The sequence below is a fragment of the Taudactylus pleione genome, unplaced genomic scaffold (assembly GCF_031769625.1).
Source record: "Taudactylus pleione unplaced genomic scaffold, aTauple2 ptg002829l, whole genome shotgun sequence".
Lineage (NCBI taxonomy): Eukaryota > Metazoa > Chordata > Amphibia > Anura > Myobatrachidae > Taudactylus > Taudactylus pleione.
The window spans coordinates 161,710-185,654 of record NW_028287203.1 but is presented as its reverse complement, the minus strand read 5'-3'; the positions used below and the strand labels follow the sequence as shown (position 1 = coordinate 185,654).

The 23,945-nt window shown below is 43.4% G+C and overlaps 1 protein-coding gene across 2 annotated transcripts in view; it reads left to right on the top strand.

Moving 5' to 3' along the window:
• The window catches only part of KIAA0753 (KIAA0753 ortholog), an 81,021-nt gene that overhangs the window by 292 nt on the left and 56,784 nt on the right, over positions 1-23,945 (top strand). The window contains exons 1-7 of one of the 2 annotated variants that reach the window (XM_088466325.1): positions 450-597; positions 5,212-5,329; positions 5,963-6,542; positions 8,552-8,658; positions 10,726-10,788; positions 14,424-14,645; positions 16,350-16,560. In XM_088466325.1, the coding sequence (XP_088322451.1) occupies positions 5,222-5,329; positions 5,963-6,542; positions 8,552-8,658; positions 10,726-10,788; positions 14,424-14,645; positions 16,350-16,560 (1,291 nt within the window). In that variant the 5' untranslated portion in view covers positions 450-597; positions 5,212-5,221. Of the gene's footprint in view, positions 1-449; positions 598-5,211; positions 5,330-5,962; positions 6,543-8,551; positions 8,659-10,725; positions 10,789-14,423; positions 14,646-16,349; positions 16,561-23,945 lie in introns of those variants that run through there. The other variant, XM_088466326.1, reaches the window with a different exon arrangement.

Here is a 23,945-nt window from a genome sequence, read left to right as displayed (position 1 = left end):
ATTTTTTTTTCCAGTCAGCACTGTGACCATAGATTGGAAATGTCACCCTGGATTTGTGTACAGTGTATATTATATTACACTGACCGGACGATGGGGTGACGGATTATCCAAATGATTAAAGGCTATGGTGGAAGTGAGGTGTATGTGATTGCTGAGAGATATTATAGGTATACTATCTGCCAGTATTATTTCCCTGGTTGTTCATGGACTGTTTCCCTAACCCCAATGAAGCATTATCGGCCATCTTTAGTTCGGTATATTGCAGTGATGCTTTAATAGTTTAATGCACTATTAAGGCGAATTACTTGATGACTATTTACCCGTCGTAGTTGTATGCAATTTACACTTTACAAGCGCATTGATGATATTGCACATGGCAATATTTAAAAACAATAAATATCAAACAAAAAATCCGCTCCTTTTCCAATATTCCCGCCGCCAAACTCCTTCCTGCCAGGTTTGGTCAGTGCCGCGCCCCGTATAGCTGGAAGCTGGGTAGTTGTCATGGCGCCGGTTTCAACTGCTGGGTAAATGGTTGAGAGAATGGTGGAAGCCGGAGTGTTATAGATCGTAACCTGGAGGTCCTGCAGCCTAAAGGTACAGACAGTAGATGACATAGAAAGGCATCAGATGAAGCTTGTTTTGTTGAAACTGGGAATAGCCTTTATCAGCATGATGTGACTCTCAGAGGGGCATCGCCTACCCCCCCGTATCACTTCTCAGCACCTCTGCCCGCTGTAGTGTATACACTGTATAGCAGGGAGGGAGTGGTGACTGATGGTGCCGCTCAGTGACAGCAGCCTCTCCCCAGCCCAGCACACAAGAGGTCATGAGAGCCGTGCTCCTCTACGGGTTTGGAGGGCACAAGGAGTGACTGTGCCAATCACTCCTTGTGCCATGGCTTACTTATTAGTGGGAGCCTGGGAGGGGTCACTGTATGGAATATTGGGCAAGTATGGAAGGATCACTATAGAATTCTGGGCAGCTATGGAAGGATCACTATGGAATGCTGAGCAGCTATGGAAGGGTCACTGGAATGCTGAGCAGATATGGAAGAGTCACTATGGAATGCTGAGCAGCTATGGAAGGGTCACTATGGAATGCTGAGCAGCTATGGAAGGGTCACTATGGAATGCTGAGCAGCTATGGAAGGGTCACTATGGAATGCTGAGCAGCTATGGAAAGGTCATTATGGAATGCTGAGCAGCTATGGAAGGGTCACTATGGAATGCTGAGCAGCTATGGAAGGGTCACTATGGAATGCTGAGCAGCTATGGAAGGGTCACTATGGAATGCTGGGCAGCTATGGAAGGGTCACTGTATGGAATGCTGGGCAGCTATGGAAGGGTCACTGTAGGGGTGCAGGGCAGCTATGGAAGGGTCACTGTATGGAATGCTGAATAACTATGTAAGGGTTAATATATAGAATTCTTGGCAACTAATATATGTATTTTACTATATATGTGTATACATATATTATATGTGTTTATGTATGCCCCCGTTTAAGCCTAATAAACACATTGGTATTTTTTTACAAACCCAGTGTCGTGCTTCTTTGAACCATATACCAGTGGTTCCCATACTGGGTGCCACGGGTTGGTCAGCCAGTGCCGATTCAAATTATGGTCAATGTGATAAGCAAAACCAGTACTGGTGGCCGCCAATCATAAAATACGTATGTGGGCAAATAGAAGTGGAGCCCTGTCCACCACCAGATACTGTAACTGAACCTGCAGTAAGGATGACCGGTAAGCAAAATTTCCTTAATTTAATAATTGTTGCTGAATTTTTCAATAAGTACATTTTGGCCTAAGGGTACCGTGAAAAAAATGCTGATACTCTAGGGCGCCGTGATTCAGGAAACTTTGGGCACTACTTTCGTGTATATTAGAGCTAATGACCCAGCACACCTGTGGCTTTGCATACAGGTAACTGCTCTGGTGCTTTCCTTTAGGAGAGAGAGATCCTCAAATGCAGAGTAAATGAAGAAGAAACTTTGCAATAAACATGGTTGGTTTACCTGCTTTCAAGTCTGAGTGCCGCCTTCTTCAACTAATCTATCTATCTATCTACACGAACCTCCCTCCCAGGTGCACGGCAAACATAGATAAAGAAATGAAGCAGGCACTCAAATGGGAATTGTTGAGAACTTATCTTAAATAGGGATGTAGTTAGCTTGTCAATGCCCGGGATGCCGGCCGTCACAATGCCGACGTCGGAAGCCCGACTTGGGACAAAAGGTAGGCGTCGCAATACCAACGCCTATCATAAGCCCCACGCCGAAATCCTGATTAGCCGAAATCCCGAACGAAGGGGTTAGGTTTAGGAAGCATAGCGAGGTTAGGTTTTTTTTTGGCAGGGGGGGTTGTGGTTAGGCACCACTTGTGGGGGGTTAGTGTAAGGCACAAAAGGGGGGGACGGTTAGGTTTAAGAATCAAGGGGGAAGGTTAGGGTACAAGAAGGGATGGTTGGGGAAAGAAGGGGAGAAGGTAAATATACTTACCGGACCCCTGTCGAGATGTTCACCATCGGGATGCCGCTGTCGGTCTTATGTACGCTCATCCTGTACGCCGGGAAATCACACCGATTCCCTTAAATATAGTGAACTCTCAGGAGCGATGTTTCAAGGAATCCAAGCTCCTTTCTCAATCAAGCTACCTGCCAGCAGACCCTTCCCAGCCCGCTACCCTCCCCGGCTCTCCTGCCTTTCCCTCTCGCTTTCTGCCCTTCTCACATCCTGTTTCTAATACTTACACTCCTACATTCCTGGTGATCCTAATGTGCTATTTGGGGGCGCTCGCTGTGCACAGGCATGCAAGCGTGGTGACATAATTAAAATATTTATATATATATAATATATTGTGATAACTTGGGGTAATTAGCTCGGTAGATTGGTGTCAGTGGAGCAGTGATTAGGTGCAGAATTAGAGTCCTCACATGGCATTCCAGTAAAAGTAAATGAAAATGGTGCATAACAAACAACCTAGCTTTCATGTCGCCACAGTCCCCTGCGTCTCATAACCTACACCATCAGCCTCCTGCTTCTTACTCTTTCCCCCTGCATTTCAAAACAGCCTCCTGCTTCTCACTACTACCCCATGCATTTCACCACAGCATCCTATATTCACAACAGCCCATTGCATCTCACCACAGGCTCCTGCATCAAACCACAGGCCTCTGCATCTCACCACAACCCCATGCTTCTCACTCCTGCTCTCTGCGTCTCACCTGTGTTACCACAACCCCCACTGCTGCTGCCCTGCTGGGATCTGGCCACTGTAATGTGCTGGGAAGGTCAGGAGGATCATGGATGAGAAATTATTATTGCAGCTACCGTAAGCATTATCAGCAGCATGTACCCAGGGCTGGGGCACCTGTGTATATTTCCACAGCCTCTTTGCGTATCCCTCGCCAGCTGCCAAACATGATAATGAGTAATGTCCTCTTTGCACAATGTACCCTGTATTTGTTGGGCTTCCTCTTTATGGTGCCCCTGTCTGTGAACAACCCTGACTTCCATGGGAGGTGCCTCCTGTTCACCGAGGGCATGTGGCTGAGCAGGAATATCACACTGTAGAGGGAGCACTTCACGGTGAAGGAGTGGTGGCCGGAGTTTGCATGCAGGTTCAGCTTAGGGATGGACATCGGAATCAATGGTTACTAACCATTAATGTTTTTGTTCCGATGGTAGTGTTTTTTACCATTTGATGGAGGCAGTCTGATGTTTGCCACCATCAAATGGAAATCATTTGATGGTAGTTTGTTTTTATTAAATTTCTGATAGCCCTGGCTCCTTCTTGGATACTGTGTCTGCATCAGAGCATTTTCATGGGTTTGTTGGAGGCTGTCTCACTCTTCGTTTGCCTCAGACATGACCCTGCCCAGTTCCTGACTCTCTCCCCTATCTAGGCTGCTGTTAAGCAACAGGGCACATTGCTATCTCTGGCTCAGGTTCAAATGCTCTCTTGCTGTTTCATCACCATCGCCAGTTCCTATACAGCAGCTTGGTGCAAGATTTTTCTTTTCTGTGACTTGCTTCACTGAAATCATGACTGCTCGGCTCCCTTTTGTCACAAATTAATCGTTCATACAACTAAACCTTCCTCGACCAATGCCGTATAGAATAGTGAAAATGTTATCGAAATCCGTCCAGTGGTTCAATAAATTAGCCCGAACAAACAAGCAGACCCCTTAGCTGGGGACTTTATTTTGTGGATAGAATTGATCTCGATCTATCTTATCTATCTAGCATTTAAGCAGCACTAATCACCGACAGCAAGTATTCAAAGAACTCCATGCCCTCCATACTGGAAAACCCAAATAGGGAGTATCAAGTAACAAAAAAGAATCATAGGCGGCACTCAATGCAGACAAAATGATGCAGGAAGCATGATGTTCACCAACGTTTCATAGTTTCATCAGAGGATATACTATAATACGCAGTGCAAAACTTCCCTAAATACCCTCAATAAATTTTTTACTATACATTTTATATTTTCACTTCATATTTATTTTATTTAATTCTTTCCCTGTTTTCTTGAAAATCGGTTCAGTAGTTTTTGCGCCAACTTGGAACAGACTAGGGATGTGCAGGCTCGGATAGGTTCGAGTTTGCACGTGGAGTTCGGATTTTTCCCTCCAAAAAAACGGAACTCAGAACGAGGCAAAACGTCATCTTACATGGACGAACATCATCATTCCTGGACAAAAGACCAGGAATGATGATGTTCGTCCATGTAAGATGACGTTTTGCCTCGTTCTGAGTTCCGTTTTTTTGGAGGGAAAAATCCGAACTCCACGTGCAAACTCGAACCTATCCGAGCCTGCACATCCCTAGAACAGACACACTGTTCTTATTATATTAGTATACATTTACAGTATAATACACTTAGGAATCCTTTTCTTTTTAATCTGCCTGCAAAATTAATTGGGTGTGGCTGACTACTACTACCATAACACCACTTCTTCCCCATAAATAACATAACTGATCTCTCCCTACTGAAACCTATGGGGGCTGTATCACTAAGAGAAGAGAGAACAAAACTTAGTGAAATCACAACTTTATTGCAATCTTCTTTTCTATAAATATGGGGAAGAGAAAAGAATGACTCTTCTCCAGCTAAAATGCTGGAGAAAATGTTTTATGTTTACGAAATAAAGCCCTGACTATCAGGTGCAGGTAATGTCAGTAATTATTTTGTTATGTTTTAGGATTTTGACGATGGCACTAGATTGTCAGCTTTACCAGAGAAGCACACAGCAGGAATTGTCAGCTCTTACTGGTGCCCAACCTGCTGTACCCCACAGGAGCCATGGCAAAGAGACTCAGGTGGGTGAATACAAGAATTTGAGATAAAAATTATTTTACATTTGTTTATTCTCTGTCATTAGAAAAAATGCAGTCTTCATTACATTAACATTTAATTATTCTTCTTCCTCTTCAGGATGTTTAGTGGTATTGATTTTGTATCATGTTATGTTTGAAGTTGGTGTGCGGTTGTATCATGTTATGTTTGAAGTTGGTGTGCGGTTGTATCATGTTATGTTTGAAGATATTTAGCTTATACTGAAACCTGACAGCAGTAAAACGTCATTCCAAAAAAAAGTTGTAAAAACAGATATATAGTAGTCGTGAAAGGTTTATTCTGTTCCCGACGTGTTTAGTGGGAGCCCCCCCCCAATATATATATATATATATATATATACACACACAGTCTGCCCCATTCCCTCTCTGATGCTCACTCCCACTCCTTTCTGTCACGTCTTCCCCGCACCTATCCTGACCCCCCCCCCCCCCTCCCCCGCGTTCACGGTGGCTAGGAGGGTTCTCCTACTTTTCACCTCGGACTGTCCCGTTTCCCTAGCTAGCTATATATATATATATATATATATATATATATAAATATAATCCTTTTTTATTTAAATAAATTGTACATGTAACCCCTTGTGTTCTTTTCTGTAGCTTCGATTTAATTTGGATGTCAATACGCACCCAGCTAATTTGGCTGCCCGGTTTTCAAACCCCTCTCCAATCACTATAGAGAAGCTTTCAGAACCTCTGAATAAATCCTTGGAGAATTTAGAAGCTGCAGATTTACTCCGAAATGCGGTTTCTTCTATCTCTTTCTCTGCTGTATCAGAAGAGCGCTTGAACCTTGCTCTCCAACTTGCAAAGAGAGATATGAAACTGAGACATTTTGGAAAGAAATTAGAAGTCAAGACAAAATCGCACCCACATCATCAAGGTTCTCCTAAAAGCAAAACAAGGATCCTACTAAATAACTCTGAAAAAGTTAAAGCTAAGCCACAAGTCAAGTCCAGGATAAAACATGAAGTGTCTGAATCGGGTGCTAGGGTGTATGTGTATACACCTGATCGGAACAGAATTAATAAGATGGGGATATCAGACTCTCCACCTACCCATGATCCTGGACCTGGGGAAAGTCCGAAAAAAGCCCTGGACCCAAGTGAGCAAGAGATAAAGCGTCTGCAGAGAGAGCTGCACACTTACATGCAGAAGATTGAAGAACTTGCCAAGAAAGGTAAGCACCCTAGATTACACGGAAGATTCATATTCTTCTGTATCTGTTTTAAATTCATGTGGTCAATCAAATATAATGTATTTATATAGTGCCACCATATTATAAATAAATGGCAATGTAAATATCATTCAGAATTGATGTCCAATGGATTGTTAGCTGTATTAAAAGATTAATTAGGTACAGATGAAAATGGTTTGTGTTCTACTTCCAGACAAGCAGTGTAGGTCACATGATACTAGTAACATATGGGTCCCTTACATGGTTGTTTACAGGGTCACCTGATACTACGGAAATGTCCCCTGATAGGAGTGGTGTGCACTTTAATAGGGACAAAGTAAGTTTTAAATGTGGATACTAAATTGAAAGCACACATCAATGACTGTTCTATATATTGTGTTGGAGTCATTAACTGTAAAGTTTCAAGGCTGCTTAAAACTCACAACAGAATTGTATCTGTGTCACAGTCCTGTAAAACACTCAGAACTGAAAAACTATAAATTAGAAATAGTGTTTTTTTTGTCCAGATCAAATCATTACTTACAAAGAAACGGAGCAGCTGATAGTGTACTGTGTGTTTCTTCAATAGTGCAATGCAGACTGTTTGACGTGGAAAGAGTTGCAAGAAGGACGATATAAAAATAAAAAACAACCTCCTTAAAAACATCCGTTTTGAATGAGTGTTACATCACTACCATATGCTATTGGTTGTCTCTGTTATGTCTGCCATTAATCTATTAGTCTGTAGATTGCTGCTAACCTCCACTCTAAACTCCACATCATCATCATACTGCCCCTGGCATATACAGCCCTGCCCCGCTAACATCATCATACTGTCCCTGGCATATACAGCCCTGCCCCGCTAACATCATCATACTGCCCCTGGCATATACAGCCCTGCCCCGCTAACATCATCATACTGCCCCTGGCATATACAGCCCTGCCCCGCTAACATTATCATACTGCCCCTGGCATATACAGCCCTGCCCCGCTAACATCATCATACTGCCCCTGGCATATACAGCCCTGCCCCGCTAACATTATCATACTGCCCCTGGCATATACAGCCCTGCCCCGCTAACATCATCATACTGCCCCTGGCATATACAGCCCTGCCCCGCTAACATCATCACACACGTGGACAGATAAATGCCTCTTACAAGATCAGTGCACTTGTCTCATGAAATACTCTCCGCTGCTGTATTATTCATGATCTTATTGGTTATAAACTGGACTTTTAGGACCAAGCAGGAGATGAAGAATGAATACAATAACGTCTTCTTGCACTAGTCGGACAAGCCTAGAAATACACTACATAGTTTATATTCTAGCTTCATTAGGACATAGTACCTTGAATAAAGAGATGTACAATGGATAACAGAGTAAGAGGTAAAAAAATTTGGCACAATGTAGGGTCCGGATTTACGGATGCATAAATTACTCTATAATACAGTAGTTCAGCATCGCTGATTTTTCCATCCATCTCTATGAAGTGCCTTTCCAGAACACACATTGCCTCCTGTGCTGTTATTCTGTAGCTCCATCTATTAACATAAGATATAATTAGAATCAAGCACATCTTGTTCAACTTAATGTATAAAGGATAAGGATTGTTTTCCAAAACTATTTTGTGGGTTTATATTGATAATGTATGCTGCACCGTTTTATTCTGTCTAAAATGAGAATAACTTTGACATTCGTTAGCCCAGTGTAAGGGTGGGTACACACTAGAACGACCTGCAATCTTGCCAATGGTTGAGGCGATTACCATTCGCCCTGGACCATGGAAGATTGCTGATCCATGCGATATCGTGTGATTGACCGTGCATCACGGGCAATCACGCAATATTGCAAGTGACCCGCGGGAGTGCGCAATGGTACTTACACACTGCAAGATATGCCCAATTTCTTGTTCCGATTTGCCGAAATCAAAATCCTGCAAGTGTGTACCAAACTAAGTCTGTGCGGAAATAGTAAAAAGTACTGTGCAAGTATAAATGCTTCTATTGCAGAACGCTGCGGAGAAGTATTAGATCCTTCCGAAGAAGCTAGAGGCCGGATACGCCAGCAGCAACGAGCGGCTCGATCTACCAGAATGCTTTATGTCTTGCAGCAACAGGTAATCCCAATGTGTAACAGTCCATGGGGTTTATTTACGAAGCATCAGGTTTTTAAGACCCAACGCTCAGTAAATAAGCCCCCATGTCTGTTAAACTTTTTTTTTCCTATTTCAGATTTTTCTTTCTTCTGTCCCCAACATGGCATAAGCCATGGTTATTGTTTGGTACTCTAGTTTGCAGTAAAGCAGGGGTGGGGAACCTTTTTTCTGCCGGGGGCCATTTTGATATATAGAACATTATTCGCGGGCCCTGTACAGGCCACGCCCCCTCCTTGTGACGTCATTTGGGGCGGGACCACAGTTGCCGATGATTACAGCAATGCTCTGAGGATGCTCCAGGGAGCTGTAATGGCAGCGGAGTGACCATCTGAAACATCCTAAGGACGCTCCAGGCTGCACTGCTGCATAGATTCTGGCTGCAGGGTGCCATTCTAGACACCCTGCTAGCCAGATGAGGCTAACAGAAAAATCTCAGGGTGCCAGACCAAATGGATCCACGGGCCTTATACGGCCCCCGGGCCTGAGGTTCCCCATCCCTGCATTAAAGGATGTCCATTGAATGAATTCCCACCATTTTAACACGACACTCTCCACAATTTCAGTGTCGCTAGGATTTGCACACAAAGGGTAAATTTATTAAGTGCCACTTTTCAAAGCCAATGTGTCTTTGCCTTTTTTGGCCATTGGGTTTAAAGGGCCAATTATATTAAATACAAAACACGGCTGATTTTGTATTTAAGATTATTGCCCAGTTAAATCTAGCTTCCAAAATTGCTGAAAACATGGCGACTGTGAAAAGCATTTCTTAGTAAGTTTACCCCAAGATGTATTTTGTACAAGTGTAACCCGGCTAAACAGACGCTGTGTTGGCAGCTCCTTCTATGCTTCTCCTGTATATTCCGCTACAATGAAGCAATTTTAGAGCTGGGTTTGTTTTGATGAGGACTCTACAAGACTGTATGGATTGGATGATTTAGTGCAGGCAGTGTGACAGGCACTACACATCCATACCTTCAAGGGATCAGTATGAAATACCGCCCGGCACCAGTGAAGATCCCGACAGCAGCTAAGGTAAGTACTAACTAACCTAACACCCCCCCCCCCCCTGCCCCCTTACCGTAAGCCTCCCTTAGGGGGGCCTAACCTCCCCCCCCAAGTGCCTAACCTAACTCCCCTTCCCTGCAGCCTAAACCGAAGTCTCCCGGGGGAGGGGGGGTGCCTAACCCTAACCTCCCACCAGGGGGTGCCTAACCCTAACCTCCCACCAGGGGGTGCCTAACCTTAACTCTCCCAGGGGGGGTGCCTAACCCTAAGTCCCCCCCGCGGGTCTTGACCATCGTAACCATCTCCCTGGCCGCTCGCTATAGCTGTGGGTGGACACACACAGCTATGCGAGCGGCCAAGAGGCCACGCTAAAAAAACCAGAAGGCCGGCCCTGATTCAGAGCGAGCGCTCTGTCAGAGCGTCCGGCTCTGACTCAGGCCCATTGGACAAAGCCACTTGTGGATGTATACAGTCAGGGAAAACCTAGGTCTAAAGTAGTGATGCTGGTTTTGAACACAGCCGTAATGCATTTCAATATCGGGATTGGCAGCCAGCAGCACTAGTTTTGACAATCACATTAACCATAAATAATTTAATACTGTAGTGGACCACCAACCCGTGGCACACCTGCATTTGCTCTGCTGCACCCCAGCCCCAGGTTGCCCTGGCACCCAGTTTGGGAACCACTGGACTAATACATTAAATAAGGGCTATCCCTAGTGAAGCCAGTGGAGAATTAAAATGTAAAACTTGTTCTGGTCATCGCGGTGCAAAGAAAACTACACCCTGTTCCAGCATGAAATGTTGCACAACTTGCCTGCCATGTGCACTTTTGTCCTGCTGGTCCCACAAAGGGTTGAAGGTCTCTCTTAGATTCTGTTTCTTTAATTGTTTTTATTTTTGTTTAATGCATATTAATGTCACACTAACAAATGAAGTGTTAGATTAGGTAGTGTAATGCAGAGACGGTAGTTTGCTTAACTGATTTCTGTTCCTTAGTTTGTTTGTTTTATTATTAAATAGGTAAAAGAAATTCATGAAGATTTAGAGAAATTAAGCCCCCAGAAAATCAAACACTCTAAGAAGGTAAGAACACAATTGATGTAGAATTAATAAAGTCTAATTGGCCAAAAGTAATAGCTTGCAATTTACAAGAGCTGGCAAGATAGTCCGTCTAGATTTACAGTGGCAAGTAGTTTAATGGCAAAACCAGATTAGTTTATTACTGTTTATATCTAGTAACTGTCACGCCCGAACTGTTCCATCGCCCGCACATAGTGGGCTGTTATATTTGGCCACATGTTATCTACGTAGACACACACACACATATTTTGCATACTGCCAATTTTGGGACACTGGAACCATGGGGTATAGAGGTACGAGCAGGTTCTTGTACACTGTAAGGAACTCTCACAGAAAGTCTGAGTTCATCTCGGTTTATGTCCCTGAGCCAACAGGACATAATTTTTATGCTATTGTCAGCATGGCAGTGCTCCTTTTAATAGTTTATTGTATTTTATTTATTTTCATTTTGTTACCTTCAGCTGCCACCATGGGGATAGCAGCTTTCAGGCAGCTTAGCACACACTGTGGAAGTGTAGGAAGTGGACCACAGCCCATGCTCCTGTTGACAACAAACGGTTCTTAGGAACAAGACTGCACTGCCTAGGCGCAGCTGTAATTGATCTGCTCTCACCATAAGAAAGAAAGGAGTCTACAGTGTGCACTGGTGTTACTTTTGAATCTCCTCCTTTGCATGCTCGGTCCTCTCACAGGATAGTCTGCCTAAAGCGGACACACTCTAAAATCCACCCTTTATATCCCATAACCATGGAAGTGATAGAGTGAATATTTGTGATATTTCTACCTGTTACCCTATTTTATCCTGTCATCCTTAGGTTTGTTTATATAGTTTGTTTATATAGTGGTGGACAGGTTTGTGCTTCTGTGTTTGCACTTATTTACATTACATTGACCATAAAGAATTTGATTTGGTGCTGGACCACCAACCCGAGGCTCCCCTGCAAGTGTCCCGAGGCACCCCAGGGTGCTGCAGCGCACAGTTTGGGAACCACTGCTGTAGGGTCTTGTTTGTGACTCTGTCCATATGCACTTGCCAATGGCACAGCTGCTCTGGCGGAATCAGCCTATGCAAACATTTTTGCCCAGTCTATTGCTGAGTTTACTCTACTAAGAGTGCTGAGCGAGAATGTTCATTCTTTTGTATCCCTTTATTATATCTGGTGTCGATAGTTCTTGTCAAGATGTTTAATCAGACTCCCTATCCTACTTCCACAGAGGAAATGATTTATGCCCAGAATGTGGGAAAATCTTTACAAGGGTTGGTGAGGTTTTATCTTCCTTGGAGATAGTATGGGTTGCCCATAACAACCACTGAAATTCTAGCTATTTTCTAGAAGGTGCTAGAATAATGTTAAGAAGAACCTGATTGGTTGCTATGGGCAACAGCTCCACTTCTAAAAACCTGCACTTTAGTAAATATACCCCTTAGAATCCACCTCTACAGTAAAACTGAACGAGTGCAAAAGCCATGCAGTGGTCTTGTCCTTGGAGTTATGGGATTCGTACCTCTCCGGTCTTGGACTTTGAGGATTACTCCTATTTCGGCGAAGGTTCCTCACATATTTAGCATTGGTCAGGCCACAGAGGGGAAAGGGATTTTTCTCAATAATTAATTCTCCCAAATCTAAACGTCATATATTTTAATCCTTTCAATTCTCATGAATAGCTAAGGTTGCTAATTCCAGAGGACAATGGAGGCCAGCATAAGGGAAGACAGCCTTGGTCAGCTAAAAGTTTAAAATTTCAGAAAAACATAAAGCATGGTGGGCACTTGGCCCGTAATTTTTCAGAGATCAGTGGTTCAGTTTCAAGTTCGATATTTGGGTAAGAGGAATGAGGGAGCTATATCATAGCTTTAAGGTAAAAGAGAAGATGTTCAGGTGAACCTTTGGCTCTGGGTTGGCTAGAAAGATCATGGTTCTTGTTAAGACAGGGTCCATTCCTTTATCAAGATTAATGTAACTTCTACTGCGTGGCTTTAGAGGTTAGGTCCATTAAGTCAAAATCTTTTTATGACTTTTGTGACTGTGTGGTAGAGACCAGGCTGAAACCCGGTAACAAATTATCATTGAGTATGGAAGACTTGTATTTCTTAAGGAGCATACACACTAGACGATATGCTCCCTGAGCGGTATCGTCTAGTGTGTCCCCGGCAGGCTGTGCTCAATGTCGTTCATGACATTGAGCACACCCGCTGAACGATATCATTAACGATATCGTTCAGCGCCGGGCTCTCTCCCCCATTCCATAACATGGCCTGCATGTTAACCCGATGAACGATAATGACGAATGACCTGCGGGAATGCGCGTCGTCGTTATCGGTCATCGTTTTTGTGTTAAAAATGGACGATAAAGTGGACGACTGAACGATAACAATATCGAACGATAACTATCGTTATCGTTCAGTCGTCCACTTTAATTGCCCAGTGTTTACGCACCTTAAGTGTACAAAAGAAGAATTTTTGTACTAGTTCTTTTAACCAGGGTTACTGTATTGCAGGAGGGTCTCGGATGCTCAGAACAATACAGCTGTCAATCTTCTTCCAGAAGAGACTGGCACTGTAGTACAGACCTTTTTGCAGTGAATTCTGAAGCTTCCATATATTCATCCTGTAGCTCTTTACATTACCCTGCTTTTGCACCATTGGAATTGGAAGAGTTGAAGTTCCTTACATGACAGCTGACCTTACTGGCAGTCTCTACAGAGCGAATTTCTAGCTCTGAAACTCTTCTATCTTGCAGGTCACACTATCTATTTTTTATTGAGACAGTGCTAGAAACATAACCATCCTTTTTCCTACCAACACTGCTCACATTGGGGTATAGGGGGTGCTGCTTAGGAATTGGCACTGAAACTGCTACAACTTGTTTCAAATTAAGCTTCTCCCACTCTATAGTACCTTCATGCAATAGCTCCTCGGTTCCAGCTGGATCAGTGCTCTATAAGATATTTCTATTCCAGCCTTGGGGTCTGGTTGGTCTTCCAAAGAGGGGAAACCCCTTCTCTTTTTGGATGCTGCCGGTGCCAAAATTAATTTGACGTGCATCAAAGCAGACTGTTTATAAGATGGATTACTTCAGTTATTAACATGGGAGAGCATACAAGGTTAGTGAGTGCCTCTTCTGGGGCAGGGCACAGGGTCTCCTCTCTAAATAGCTGTGTGAGACGGCCACCTACTCATCTGTCCACACATTTGCAAAGTTTTATAGGTTCAGATTTTTTTCGATGTGTTCGAAGATACTAGTTCTGCAAAAGCAACTTCAGAGCATTCCCTCCCAAAGAGACTGCTTTGTGAAGTTCCCATGGTTACAGTGTGGCCCAATTGAGTGTATGAGAAACAGGGTTTTGTAGTTGCGTTAAATCGTTTCCTCAAAGTCCATCCCATCTTGCCTGATTGGTGAATGGTCAGACCTGTCTGATGAGGCCACAAGAGTGTGCACAAATGTGTCTGTGTGTGGACAACTTTAGAATGAACTGGAGCACTGAGCAGCTCTTTTGCACCACTGTGGGGCATGTCTTATAGTTGGTGCAAGCCAAATACGTCGTATCATAACTGTTTTTCTAGTTCACATAAATAGTTGTTGTATTTTATTTTCTTATGTTGTATTAGTAGGTGATACTTAATGTGTTTTTTCAGTCTCGTACCATGTCTAAACTGGCTGCTGTACACCGAGGAGCCATTAGAGCCTTGCAGATGTTTATTACTCAGCTGAGTGAACGTGGCGAGCAGCAGATCCCCTCTCTCTACAAGGAGCTCGGGCATCTCATTCGCCAATTGTCTCTCTGCACTGCAAAGCTCGAGTCTGGAGACGATCCCACTTCTTCAAAAATTGTTATTTCAATTCTCCAGCTAGTTGAGGTAGGTAACAATGCCTGTTTCGTAACCTATGAAATGTTGTGCAATTTTAGCAAATTTAGGAATTAGGTGACCACCCAGCATAAAAATGGCCTAATAGGTGATACCTATTTTCATTATGCACAGCTCAAAACTTTGAGTCATCTTATGCAATTCCAAGAATAGTGATTTTACGAACTCTATATATTGTTTGCAAAATTTACTCTGGGACACACAATGCAGGTCACAGTAGTTGCCGTAGGGGTGCATGCACGGTGTGCATCTGCACGCCGCTTACACAGCCTCAAACTATATCTTACACACGTTTTCCCTGCATTTCAGCCCACTCCCAGGGAAGTGGCAGCCTCTTTTTGAATCTAAGATGACTGATCTGGATAGAGCAGTTTCACATCTGCCATCTTGTATTCAAAACGAGGTTGCCACTTCCTCGGGAGTTGGCTCAGATGTGGGGAGGAGACAGTGCAGACCAGGTGAGTAGTATTTTTCCTGGGAGGGGGCGGTTTGGTAGTCTATGTACAGGACATGAGGAGGGTTGGAGGTTTGCGGGTACGCTAGTCTATGTCCTGGGGGTGTGTCAGACTATGTCCTGGGGGTGTGTCAGTCTATGTCCTGGGGGTGTGTCAGTCTATGTCCTGGGGGTGTGTCAGTCTATGTCCTGGGGGTGTGTCAGTCTATGTCCTGGGGGGACATAAACTGAGGCCTCCATGGGTAGTTGTTAGAAGAGTTCGGCAAAGGACTAGCCCTCCATTCTTACAATGTTCTCTGCTGGTAGCCTTTCTTTTCTCTGAAAGTCTCTACTGTCCAGTATTTCTCGATTGAATGGTGATTGTATGTATTGTCCCTTTCATCAACCACTTCTTAACGTCAGTTTTGGGGAAACTGAAAGCATCATTCTCCTTTAAAACTTTTGTCAAGTTATACTGGATAAATCGATTCCGCAGATAAGGCCTTTGGCAAAAAGTTTCTTTAGGTGCTGGTGTCCTAAAGGCTATTCCTGCCATCCATAATTGTAATAATTGTTGAATTATTAGTGAGATCTGTGCTCCCCACTAGGTTGAGACAATTTGCTGTTAAATCCCTATCTCTGAAGTCAGGCTTGCCTACATGGATACCCCCTATGGGGACCTAGCCAAGCTTTTGTTTTTGCATATATTCTCTCTTATCTCCTTGCTCTTTGTTAACTGATTCTTTCTTTCTGGCAGTGGGTTGAGTAACATAAATGGATACAGTTGCTTCCCAAGGTGCACTGCATCTGTAGAGTGATGATTAACCCCAGTTATTACAGCCTGTTCCCAGTGACCTGAGCAAAGGGTTTTTTTTAGTGAGGTTTATTTATGTTTCTCTAACAAAATAGGTTTTTACTCCATATGTGGCGATTTCAGTCAAAGAGGCCAGAATTGTGCTTTTTAATACATTTCTATAAATGTTATGACCATGTCACTGTACTGTCTAAATTAAAGTCTCAGTAATTAGAAAGCGTGATAAACGCTTCTGTTCATCGTCATCATATTTATATATTCAAAACCATCGCCTTCATTTCTACCCGAAAGTATTGCAGGTGACAGGTAATATCCCGTCTGGGTAAATGTGAAGGTAATACATTTTTCCTGTCAGGGTTCTTCTTCCATGTACTCACCAAGTTACAAATTGTAGCCGTAGCATAAAGTAACCTCTGCCAGCTAACTAACACTTATGTTGTCCATATAGGACTTGGATACTCTTCTTGACAATAAAATATCTTCCCGGGCAAAGAAGACCTCTCCAAATGTTGCTGCAAGTGGATCATCGCCACCCATCATAAAGGATTCTAGCAATACAAGGTCACCTGTTAGAGAGATTCATGGCATCCAACCTGTCTACAAGCAGACAGAGCCCCAGGAAGAGAGCCGGACACATGTCAACAGACGACTTGTGCTTGGTAAGTACATTTGTCCTTCTTGATTGACAAACTAATAACCGCTTAGTCCATTTTGCCCTATGAGTTGGTTTGTAAAAATGCAGACAAATTAGCTGATGTCACTACCTTCAACCTGGATGAGTTGTACAGGTGATGACCATTATATATGAGTGCAACATGCAGTGCTTTTCCTGCCACTGTGACAGAAGGAATGCTGGTGCTTCAGTGCAGACATAATGATTTTCAGCCATCTAACTGCTGTATGAGCAGACACCTACTGTGTGCGAATACAGCTGATATAGTATGAAGCCCTTCCAGGTATTTCATACATCCAGTATGTAGATATTTTAGCAGAAAACGCAAAATGCCTCAACTAAAATCAACCTTGTACATTGCACTAGACTTACAATTGACCTATTCCTTTTTCATCTATACTGAGGGACACTGCTGTAACTCATGGTATAGAGGGCATTTGAGGTAGAGCAGGGCACAACTGCACTACAGACTTGGTGATCTTTGACTCCCCCCGATGCCCTTATCGGGGAAAGGACTACAGTTTTTAACTTTGTGCCCGTGGAGTAGGGCAGTTTTTCTTCTAAAAACAAAATAGTCACAATCTTATCCACATGAAATAAACATATATTAAATCTAAATATTCTTATCTTTTAGCTCTTGGTATGTAAGTTCTGGAATGAGCCAGGAGTCTTTCTTCTCTTATATATCATGCAATACAAACAAACAATATAGTGGTATATTAATTCATTATGATCGGCGCTCGCTCCTCTTATAGGGGAAATATGAGGGAACAGGGTGCTGCAGATCCAAAAATTAGACTTCCCAAGGTCTAACAATATTAATCTAGAAATAGGAATGACCTATGTGCGGACTCACACATGTGTCAAGGGTGGGACTGCGCTCCGTAGATAGTATACAAATCTCAGCATTTGTTAATGAATGAGTCTGAGACACTCTAATAATCCTATCATGTCATATATTTATTGGTACTGTTAATCACAAGTATATGTGATGAGTGTGAGTAGAGAAATGGGGGAACACGATATGAGGGGGGTGGGGAATAGTGTAATGGACTGGTATGGATGAAATAAAAATCAATACTGGAAATTGATAGTTAATAGACCGTTCAGTAACTGGCACGTGTAGGATAACAGGGGGAGGGCGCCCCACACCCCACTGTACCTAACAAATCAAAGTCAGAAAAAAGTCAAAGTCCAAAATATAGGTTCAATCAGACCAAACAGTGGTCTGTGGGTAGTCTGTATTAATAAAATCCTGGTGAGGCCTCACTTTGTGGTGATCGTAAAGCTGGTCCTGCTCCTGTCCTGTTCCGAAGGTCCTCGTTCCCTCTTGTCACTGCCGATGGTAGGGCCGTATTCCGGTAGCCGCTGCTCATGCAGCTACATGCTTAGTCCTCACAGTGTCCGGAAGCCGAATCCCATGCAGCGCCGCAATCTCGCGAGAGGTCGCAGGCTGTAAGGGACCTGCCGGCTCCGGACTACTGCGCGCTCAACTCCCCAAAAGATGAGGAGACTTAGGCAGGCAGAAGGGGCGTGGGTGCATGGTGGTGGCGGGGATGTGTAGTAGTTCTTTGATGCTCCTACGCGTGTCGGCTTATCAAAAGCCTTCCTTAGGGAGTAGTGATCGGCGCCATCTTGAAGGTGGAATTTAAAGTACATTGGGCGGGCTTCGTCTATGATGCGGGCCCACGTCACTGGATAAACAAATCGTTGCCATAGTTACTGGACGTGAAAATGAAAAAAAGGGGGGAAGATATCCATCCTCATGAGAGAAAGGGGATCTGGTAAACTGTGCTAGCCATGATAGGATAACAAATCGTGAACAACCCTAACATTGTATAAGTTGAATTGATAGGAGTGACATTTTGAGTATTAAAAAAGTAAATGATATGGTATGCCATATGAAAACTTGTCCATGGTTATGGATCCCGATAAATAAATAAATAAATATAATCTAGTAGAATAATGCAGCGGATAACTGTACAGTGGGATAAACTGTACTGATGGGGCTAAACATACTGATGCAGTATGGGTATATGTAAAAGGGGAGAGAGAAGGAGATCTATGTGCTCCATTGTACTTAAAATGAGCTGGTAAGTATTCTGTCTTATTTCCATACTATGTATGAAAACAAAAAGAAGGGGGAGGGGAAAGTGCGGGATGGGGGAGATGCAGATGTCACACTGGACTAATATAATAGGACATCTATCTATAACCTTGAAAATTCATAATGCTATAAATGAGCTGATCATACTGATTCCATCCATTAAACCTTCCCGTTGGATGTCATGCCTACATATACTTGGATGAAGGTTTATTCTGCAGGTGTATCCACAGTAATAGATCAAGACAAATTCATCCTGATTATACACGGAATATAGTCAGTGTATATGTGCTCATTGTTGATTATATACGGAATATGGTCAGTATATATGTGTTCAATGTTGGATTGATGGATATCAGATAACATATGCATACATTATAAACTAGTACAGGAATGGTGACATTAGTGGGTTGAATATAGTGGTGATGCACTTGGTTTAAGGTGACTAATCAGTATGGAATATGGGTTCTTGTACTGAGGTTTCCTAGTCCTCCACTCCCTTGCAAATTCCTCAGCTGCTTAATTTACATTACTTGTGCCCCAAAGCAGTGTTCTCCCCAGGGCTTTTTTTCTGCGTGTGCATTGCTCAGCATTTTTCTCAACCACCCAGCTAACATCAGGCACCCAGGTCCAGCCGACTTACACAAGTGTGCCAGTAGGTGGCGCAGTGAGCAACAGAAATGTTTACTGCATATAGCCACTGCTGCCGGAAGAAGGATCACGACCGAGGCCCGTCCCCCAACCCCCCCTCCCCCCATTGCCTTCTAGCATGCCCTCTCCTGCTGTGATCCCACCAGTCAGTAAGTGATATATCGCATGAGAGGGGAAGGGGGGCGCACAATTTGCTGCTGTGTATCTCCTGCCCCTGTGAGTTGTCACTCACTGTTTGGTCTGTCCCTGAGTTCTCACTCCACACCATCTTGGCTAACTCCACAATGGTGCCTGGCTTTAAAAAAATTCTGGGGAGAACACTGCCAAAGTGTGTATATTGTACATTTCATATGTTTTTTTTTATTTCTGGTTTTGTTTTTTATTATATATTTTTTATTTTAGACCGTACATCAGCGTGTGACGTTGTTCATGTGAACGCCTGCTCTGAAAGCGGCTCTGGCGCTGGTAGCTGCTGTTCTGCGGCTCCCAGCTCTCCATCAATGGACTTTAGGTAGTTTAGCTCACCAAACCAATGAAGTAAATTGGGAGTGGAAAGCTTGACTTGGCACCCAACCATGCTGACCCTTCTCCGAGAGTAGTGGGAGAGGCTGAGAGGGACACCCTCATCTCTAGAGCAGAGGTTCTCAAACTCAGTCCTCAGGACCCCCACACAGTTCTCGTTTTCCAGGTCACCCAGCAGGTGCATAGGCGTATTCATTACTCACTGACACATTTTAAAAGAGCCACAGGTGGAGCTAATTATTTCACTTGTGATTCTGTGAGGAGACCTGGAAAACATGCACTGTTTGGGGCCCTGAGGACAGAGTTTGAGAACCTATGACCTAGAGTAAAGACGGGAAAAAAAATCCAAAAGCCGGTGGGGTCCACCTTGTGGTAAGTCCCCACTGCATTCTATCAGTAGAGGGAGAATTTAGGGGAGGAGTAATTTCCTGTGGAAGAAATCCTCCTAGGCAGCTTCTGAGAGTAGGGAAGAAAATTATTGAGAACCACTGTGCTAGACTGTAAGCGCCCGCTCGCTCCCCAGCCACTAAGGCAGAGACTGATGTAAATGATTGAACATATTTTCATATTACCTGCATTAGAGGCAACCAGTTAGTGGATCATTTACTGAGAATCGGAGCTATTAGACCTATTAATTCCCTAAGACCCAATACAGAATGAGTATAAGTGAGGCCTTAATCAGGCAGTAGATCCCTGATGTCTCTGGTTCCAAGGGGTGCAATGGCTCAGCCCACTAACAGGATGTGTTTAGGTGGCGCTCCAAATTAGTCCTGAATTAGCTCTGCAACCTATTGTTCACTGTTTCATTTAGAATATTTCCTTTACGTTACTATGTTTCCTACAAGTATGTTATTCTTCTCTTACTGCACAATGAATAATACATTGATGAATAAAATTAATGTATAATTAGCAGAAAAAAAACTATTCTCTATAGAGAGGTTTTTTTTTTTTGTTATAATCTACATCAGTGGTTATCAACTCTAACATTTTCCAACAGGTCATATTTTGAGGATTTCAGTCTGTGAAAGCAGGTGGGATAAATCCACAAAACATGACATGTTGCTTGTACTTGAGATGAGAACCCCTCAACTCCATAATTTATTTAAAACATTAAGGGGGTTACTGCACTCCAAACACTTGTGCAGAATGGGCCTTTTGGTCACGAGCTGCTGGACCTGAAAGGTGTCCGACCTCTCTGAATAAACCTGCTGTACGGGATATAGTGGACAGCGCTTCACTTGTGGGTATAATCCTCCAGTCAATTTCTGCGTGTTTAACATGTAGTAAAGAAACACGTAATAACATGATTGGTGGGTTCAAATACATATGAAGATCTTCCACTCGCTGTGACCAAACAAAGAAGACTATGGCAGATCAACCGCAGGTTCAGACACATCGATGTATGAGCTTCACAATAACCAGCATAGCAGTGCCACGTCTACCTATGGGACAGAAAAACAGAGGCAGTCTCATTACTTTTCAATCAGCCGTCGTTTGTGTATATATGTGCATGTGTATATATTTATATATATATATATAATATAGCACGGTATGGCATACCACAAGATGTTGGTAATATGACCGGCTATCGGATGTTGAATAGGAAAACTGGGTTTGCAGTGAGCGATAAGGAAGGTGATGGTAAGCTGCGCTGGGCACACAGGTAAAGTTGTTGTAATCAGTTTTAACACTTGCATAGTGTATTAGTTTGTCCTTAATTTAGTCTCTGGTATAGTCTTTTGTTCAACGATCTGAGAATGGCAGAGGAGTCCTTGTAAGGAGCACCCCAATGTGTACATGTCAGGGGGCATAAGTGGATTTACCGGTGGTTGGAAATGATGGTACGGTGGTAGTGTTGGTGGTATGTGTCCTGGCTAGCGGTGACTAGTTGGACTCTGGTTTTAGTTTGTTATTTATGTCCTTGTTCGTCAGCCGCGGTTTGGGGCAATTGGTATACGTGGTCGCTAGCCGCCTTGGTCGTTAGTGAAGTCTCGCAGTCAGCGACTTCCTCAGCCGAGGTGTTTGTGTGACTATGCTCCTGTAATGAAGCGGGTACATGATCGGGTGACTACTTTGTTTAATTTAGAAATCAGTGATTTCTTTGTTTAGTGCCTCTATTTCCTCATTTTTGTTTTGAGATGGACAACCAGTTTAAGTGTTTTTGTATTTTGCTTTTCAATGTTTTTCAAGCAATTCTCAGCTGGTTTTCCAGATCCTCTGCTTCTTTCTTCTTTTCCTCCAGTTACAGTATGCTGCAATCTGTCTCTGACCTTTCTTAATGTGATTTCTTCCTCCATCAAGATGTTAATCTTCTCTGTATAATCACTGATTTCTGAGTCCTTAAGCTGGGTACACACTGACAGATATATTGGCCAATATATCTGGTGCCCGTTGGCCAGTGTGTACCAGCGATATGTCTGTGAACGAAGGATAATGCGATCCTGCCGTCTAACAGTTACCATATTAGCTGAGTACACCTGATGCATGATAGTGGAGGTCAGAAAACTATATCACAGTCTTTTAACCAATGGTCACTGATTCAGACCTCTTTTACTGTCACCCACTCTACCAGCCTATACATAACCCACTGCGGATTGCAACCACGGAGAACCAACACATTCGTGGACACAAGCAGCTCATCCTGGAACCCCACTGTGCAGCACTATGGAATATGTTGGCTTCTCACAAGCAATTACAGCACAACATTCTGTTTTTCCATTCACATTAGCAGAACTTAGAAGACATCACTTAACCCAATGGTTCCCAAACTGTTTTTGTATCACGGTGCGCTAGAGTATCGGCATTTCTTTCACAGCACCCCTAGGCCAAAAGTTTCTTATTGATAAATGTACTTAATTCAATAATTTTTTCTAAATTGATCTTTAGGTTCGGTAATATGGTGGGCAGGGTTGCATTTATGCTTGTCTACAAACTGATTTTAATTTGATAAGGGATAACCCCTTAACTATCAGATTCAGGCACAGATAAACTATACCTCCCAACATTTAGATCTGCTAAATTGAGACATAGGGGGAATTAAATTATTTTACCCGCGCTGTAAACCAGGGGTTAAAGCGCGGAAACCCACGGAATCAATGGGTTTCCCCATGCGTTAAACACCCGTGGGTGCCTTTTCCTAATGGACTTTTCCTCGCAGCTCCTGAGGCTGATTGGATTGCCGGCTGCGGCTAATTAGCCCGTGGCTAATTGGATTCCCCCCCCCGCTTTCAGGTGAGCTCTGCCTTATTGAGTTCTGCAGAAATCCTCTAATTGTGCAAATAAACAACAAAGTACAACAAATAAAGTAACAATGCACTTACCTTTCTCCAGGAACTCTTGCTGCATATGCAACCCACATCTCACCCCTTTTCTTATATCTACTTTTACTGGGTACACACTGACAGATACATTGGGCGATCAATTGATCGGCCAATGTATTTGCTGCCCGTCGGACAGTGTGTACCCGCGATATGTCGGTGTACATCGGCGTTCACCGACATATCGCATTGGGTGTGCTGCAGGTGTGTGTACGGGCGGTCTGCAGACTGCCAGTACACACTGCGGCAGCCGCGAGGAGGGGGGCAGGACATGCCCACCGGGACACGCCCCCTGGTCGCCGGGACCTGCAGGCAGGCACAGATGATGGCTGTTCAGTGTGTACGAACAACCATCATCTGCAGATATATCTGTATAGTGTACCCACCTTAACTTAAAATCCTATTTACACTAACTTAGATCTAAACTATAAAGAAGAAAAATCTAGTAGTAAATACAAGCTCCTAATATTGCTGCAGAGATTACAGTGTCCCAGGTAACAGGATAAGCTGCTGTACTCAAGGCTGTTGTCTTCTGTCATGAATATGAATATGCTAAAAGTCAGAACATGGATTCGGACGATTGCGGTCACAGTGCGATATTTATGTGAGTGAGGCACTTAACCTATGTATCGTTCTTAGAAGGGGCTAAGTAGGCCAAAACTTATTGTAGAGAGAGCATTCATTCCCCCTGGATACACCACTAGTTTGTGTATAACTCTGCAGCACATGTGCAGTGTGAAAACACAAGATACCCACTGTGAATTGACTTAGGTTCAA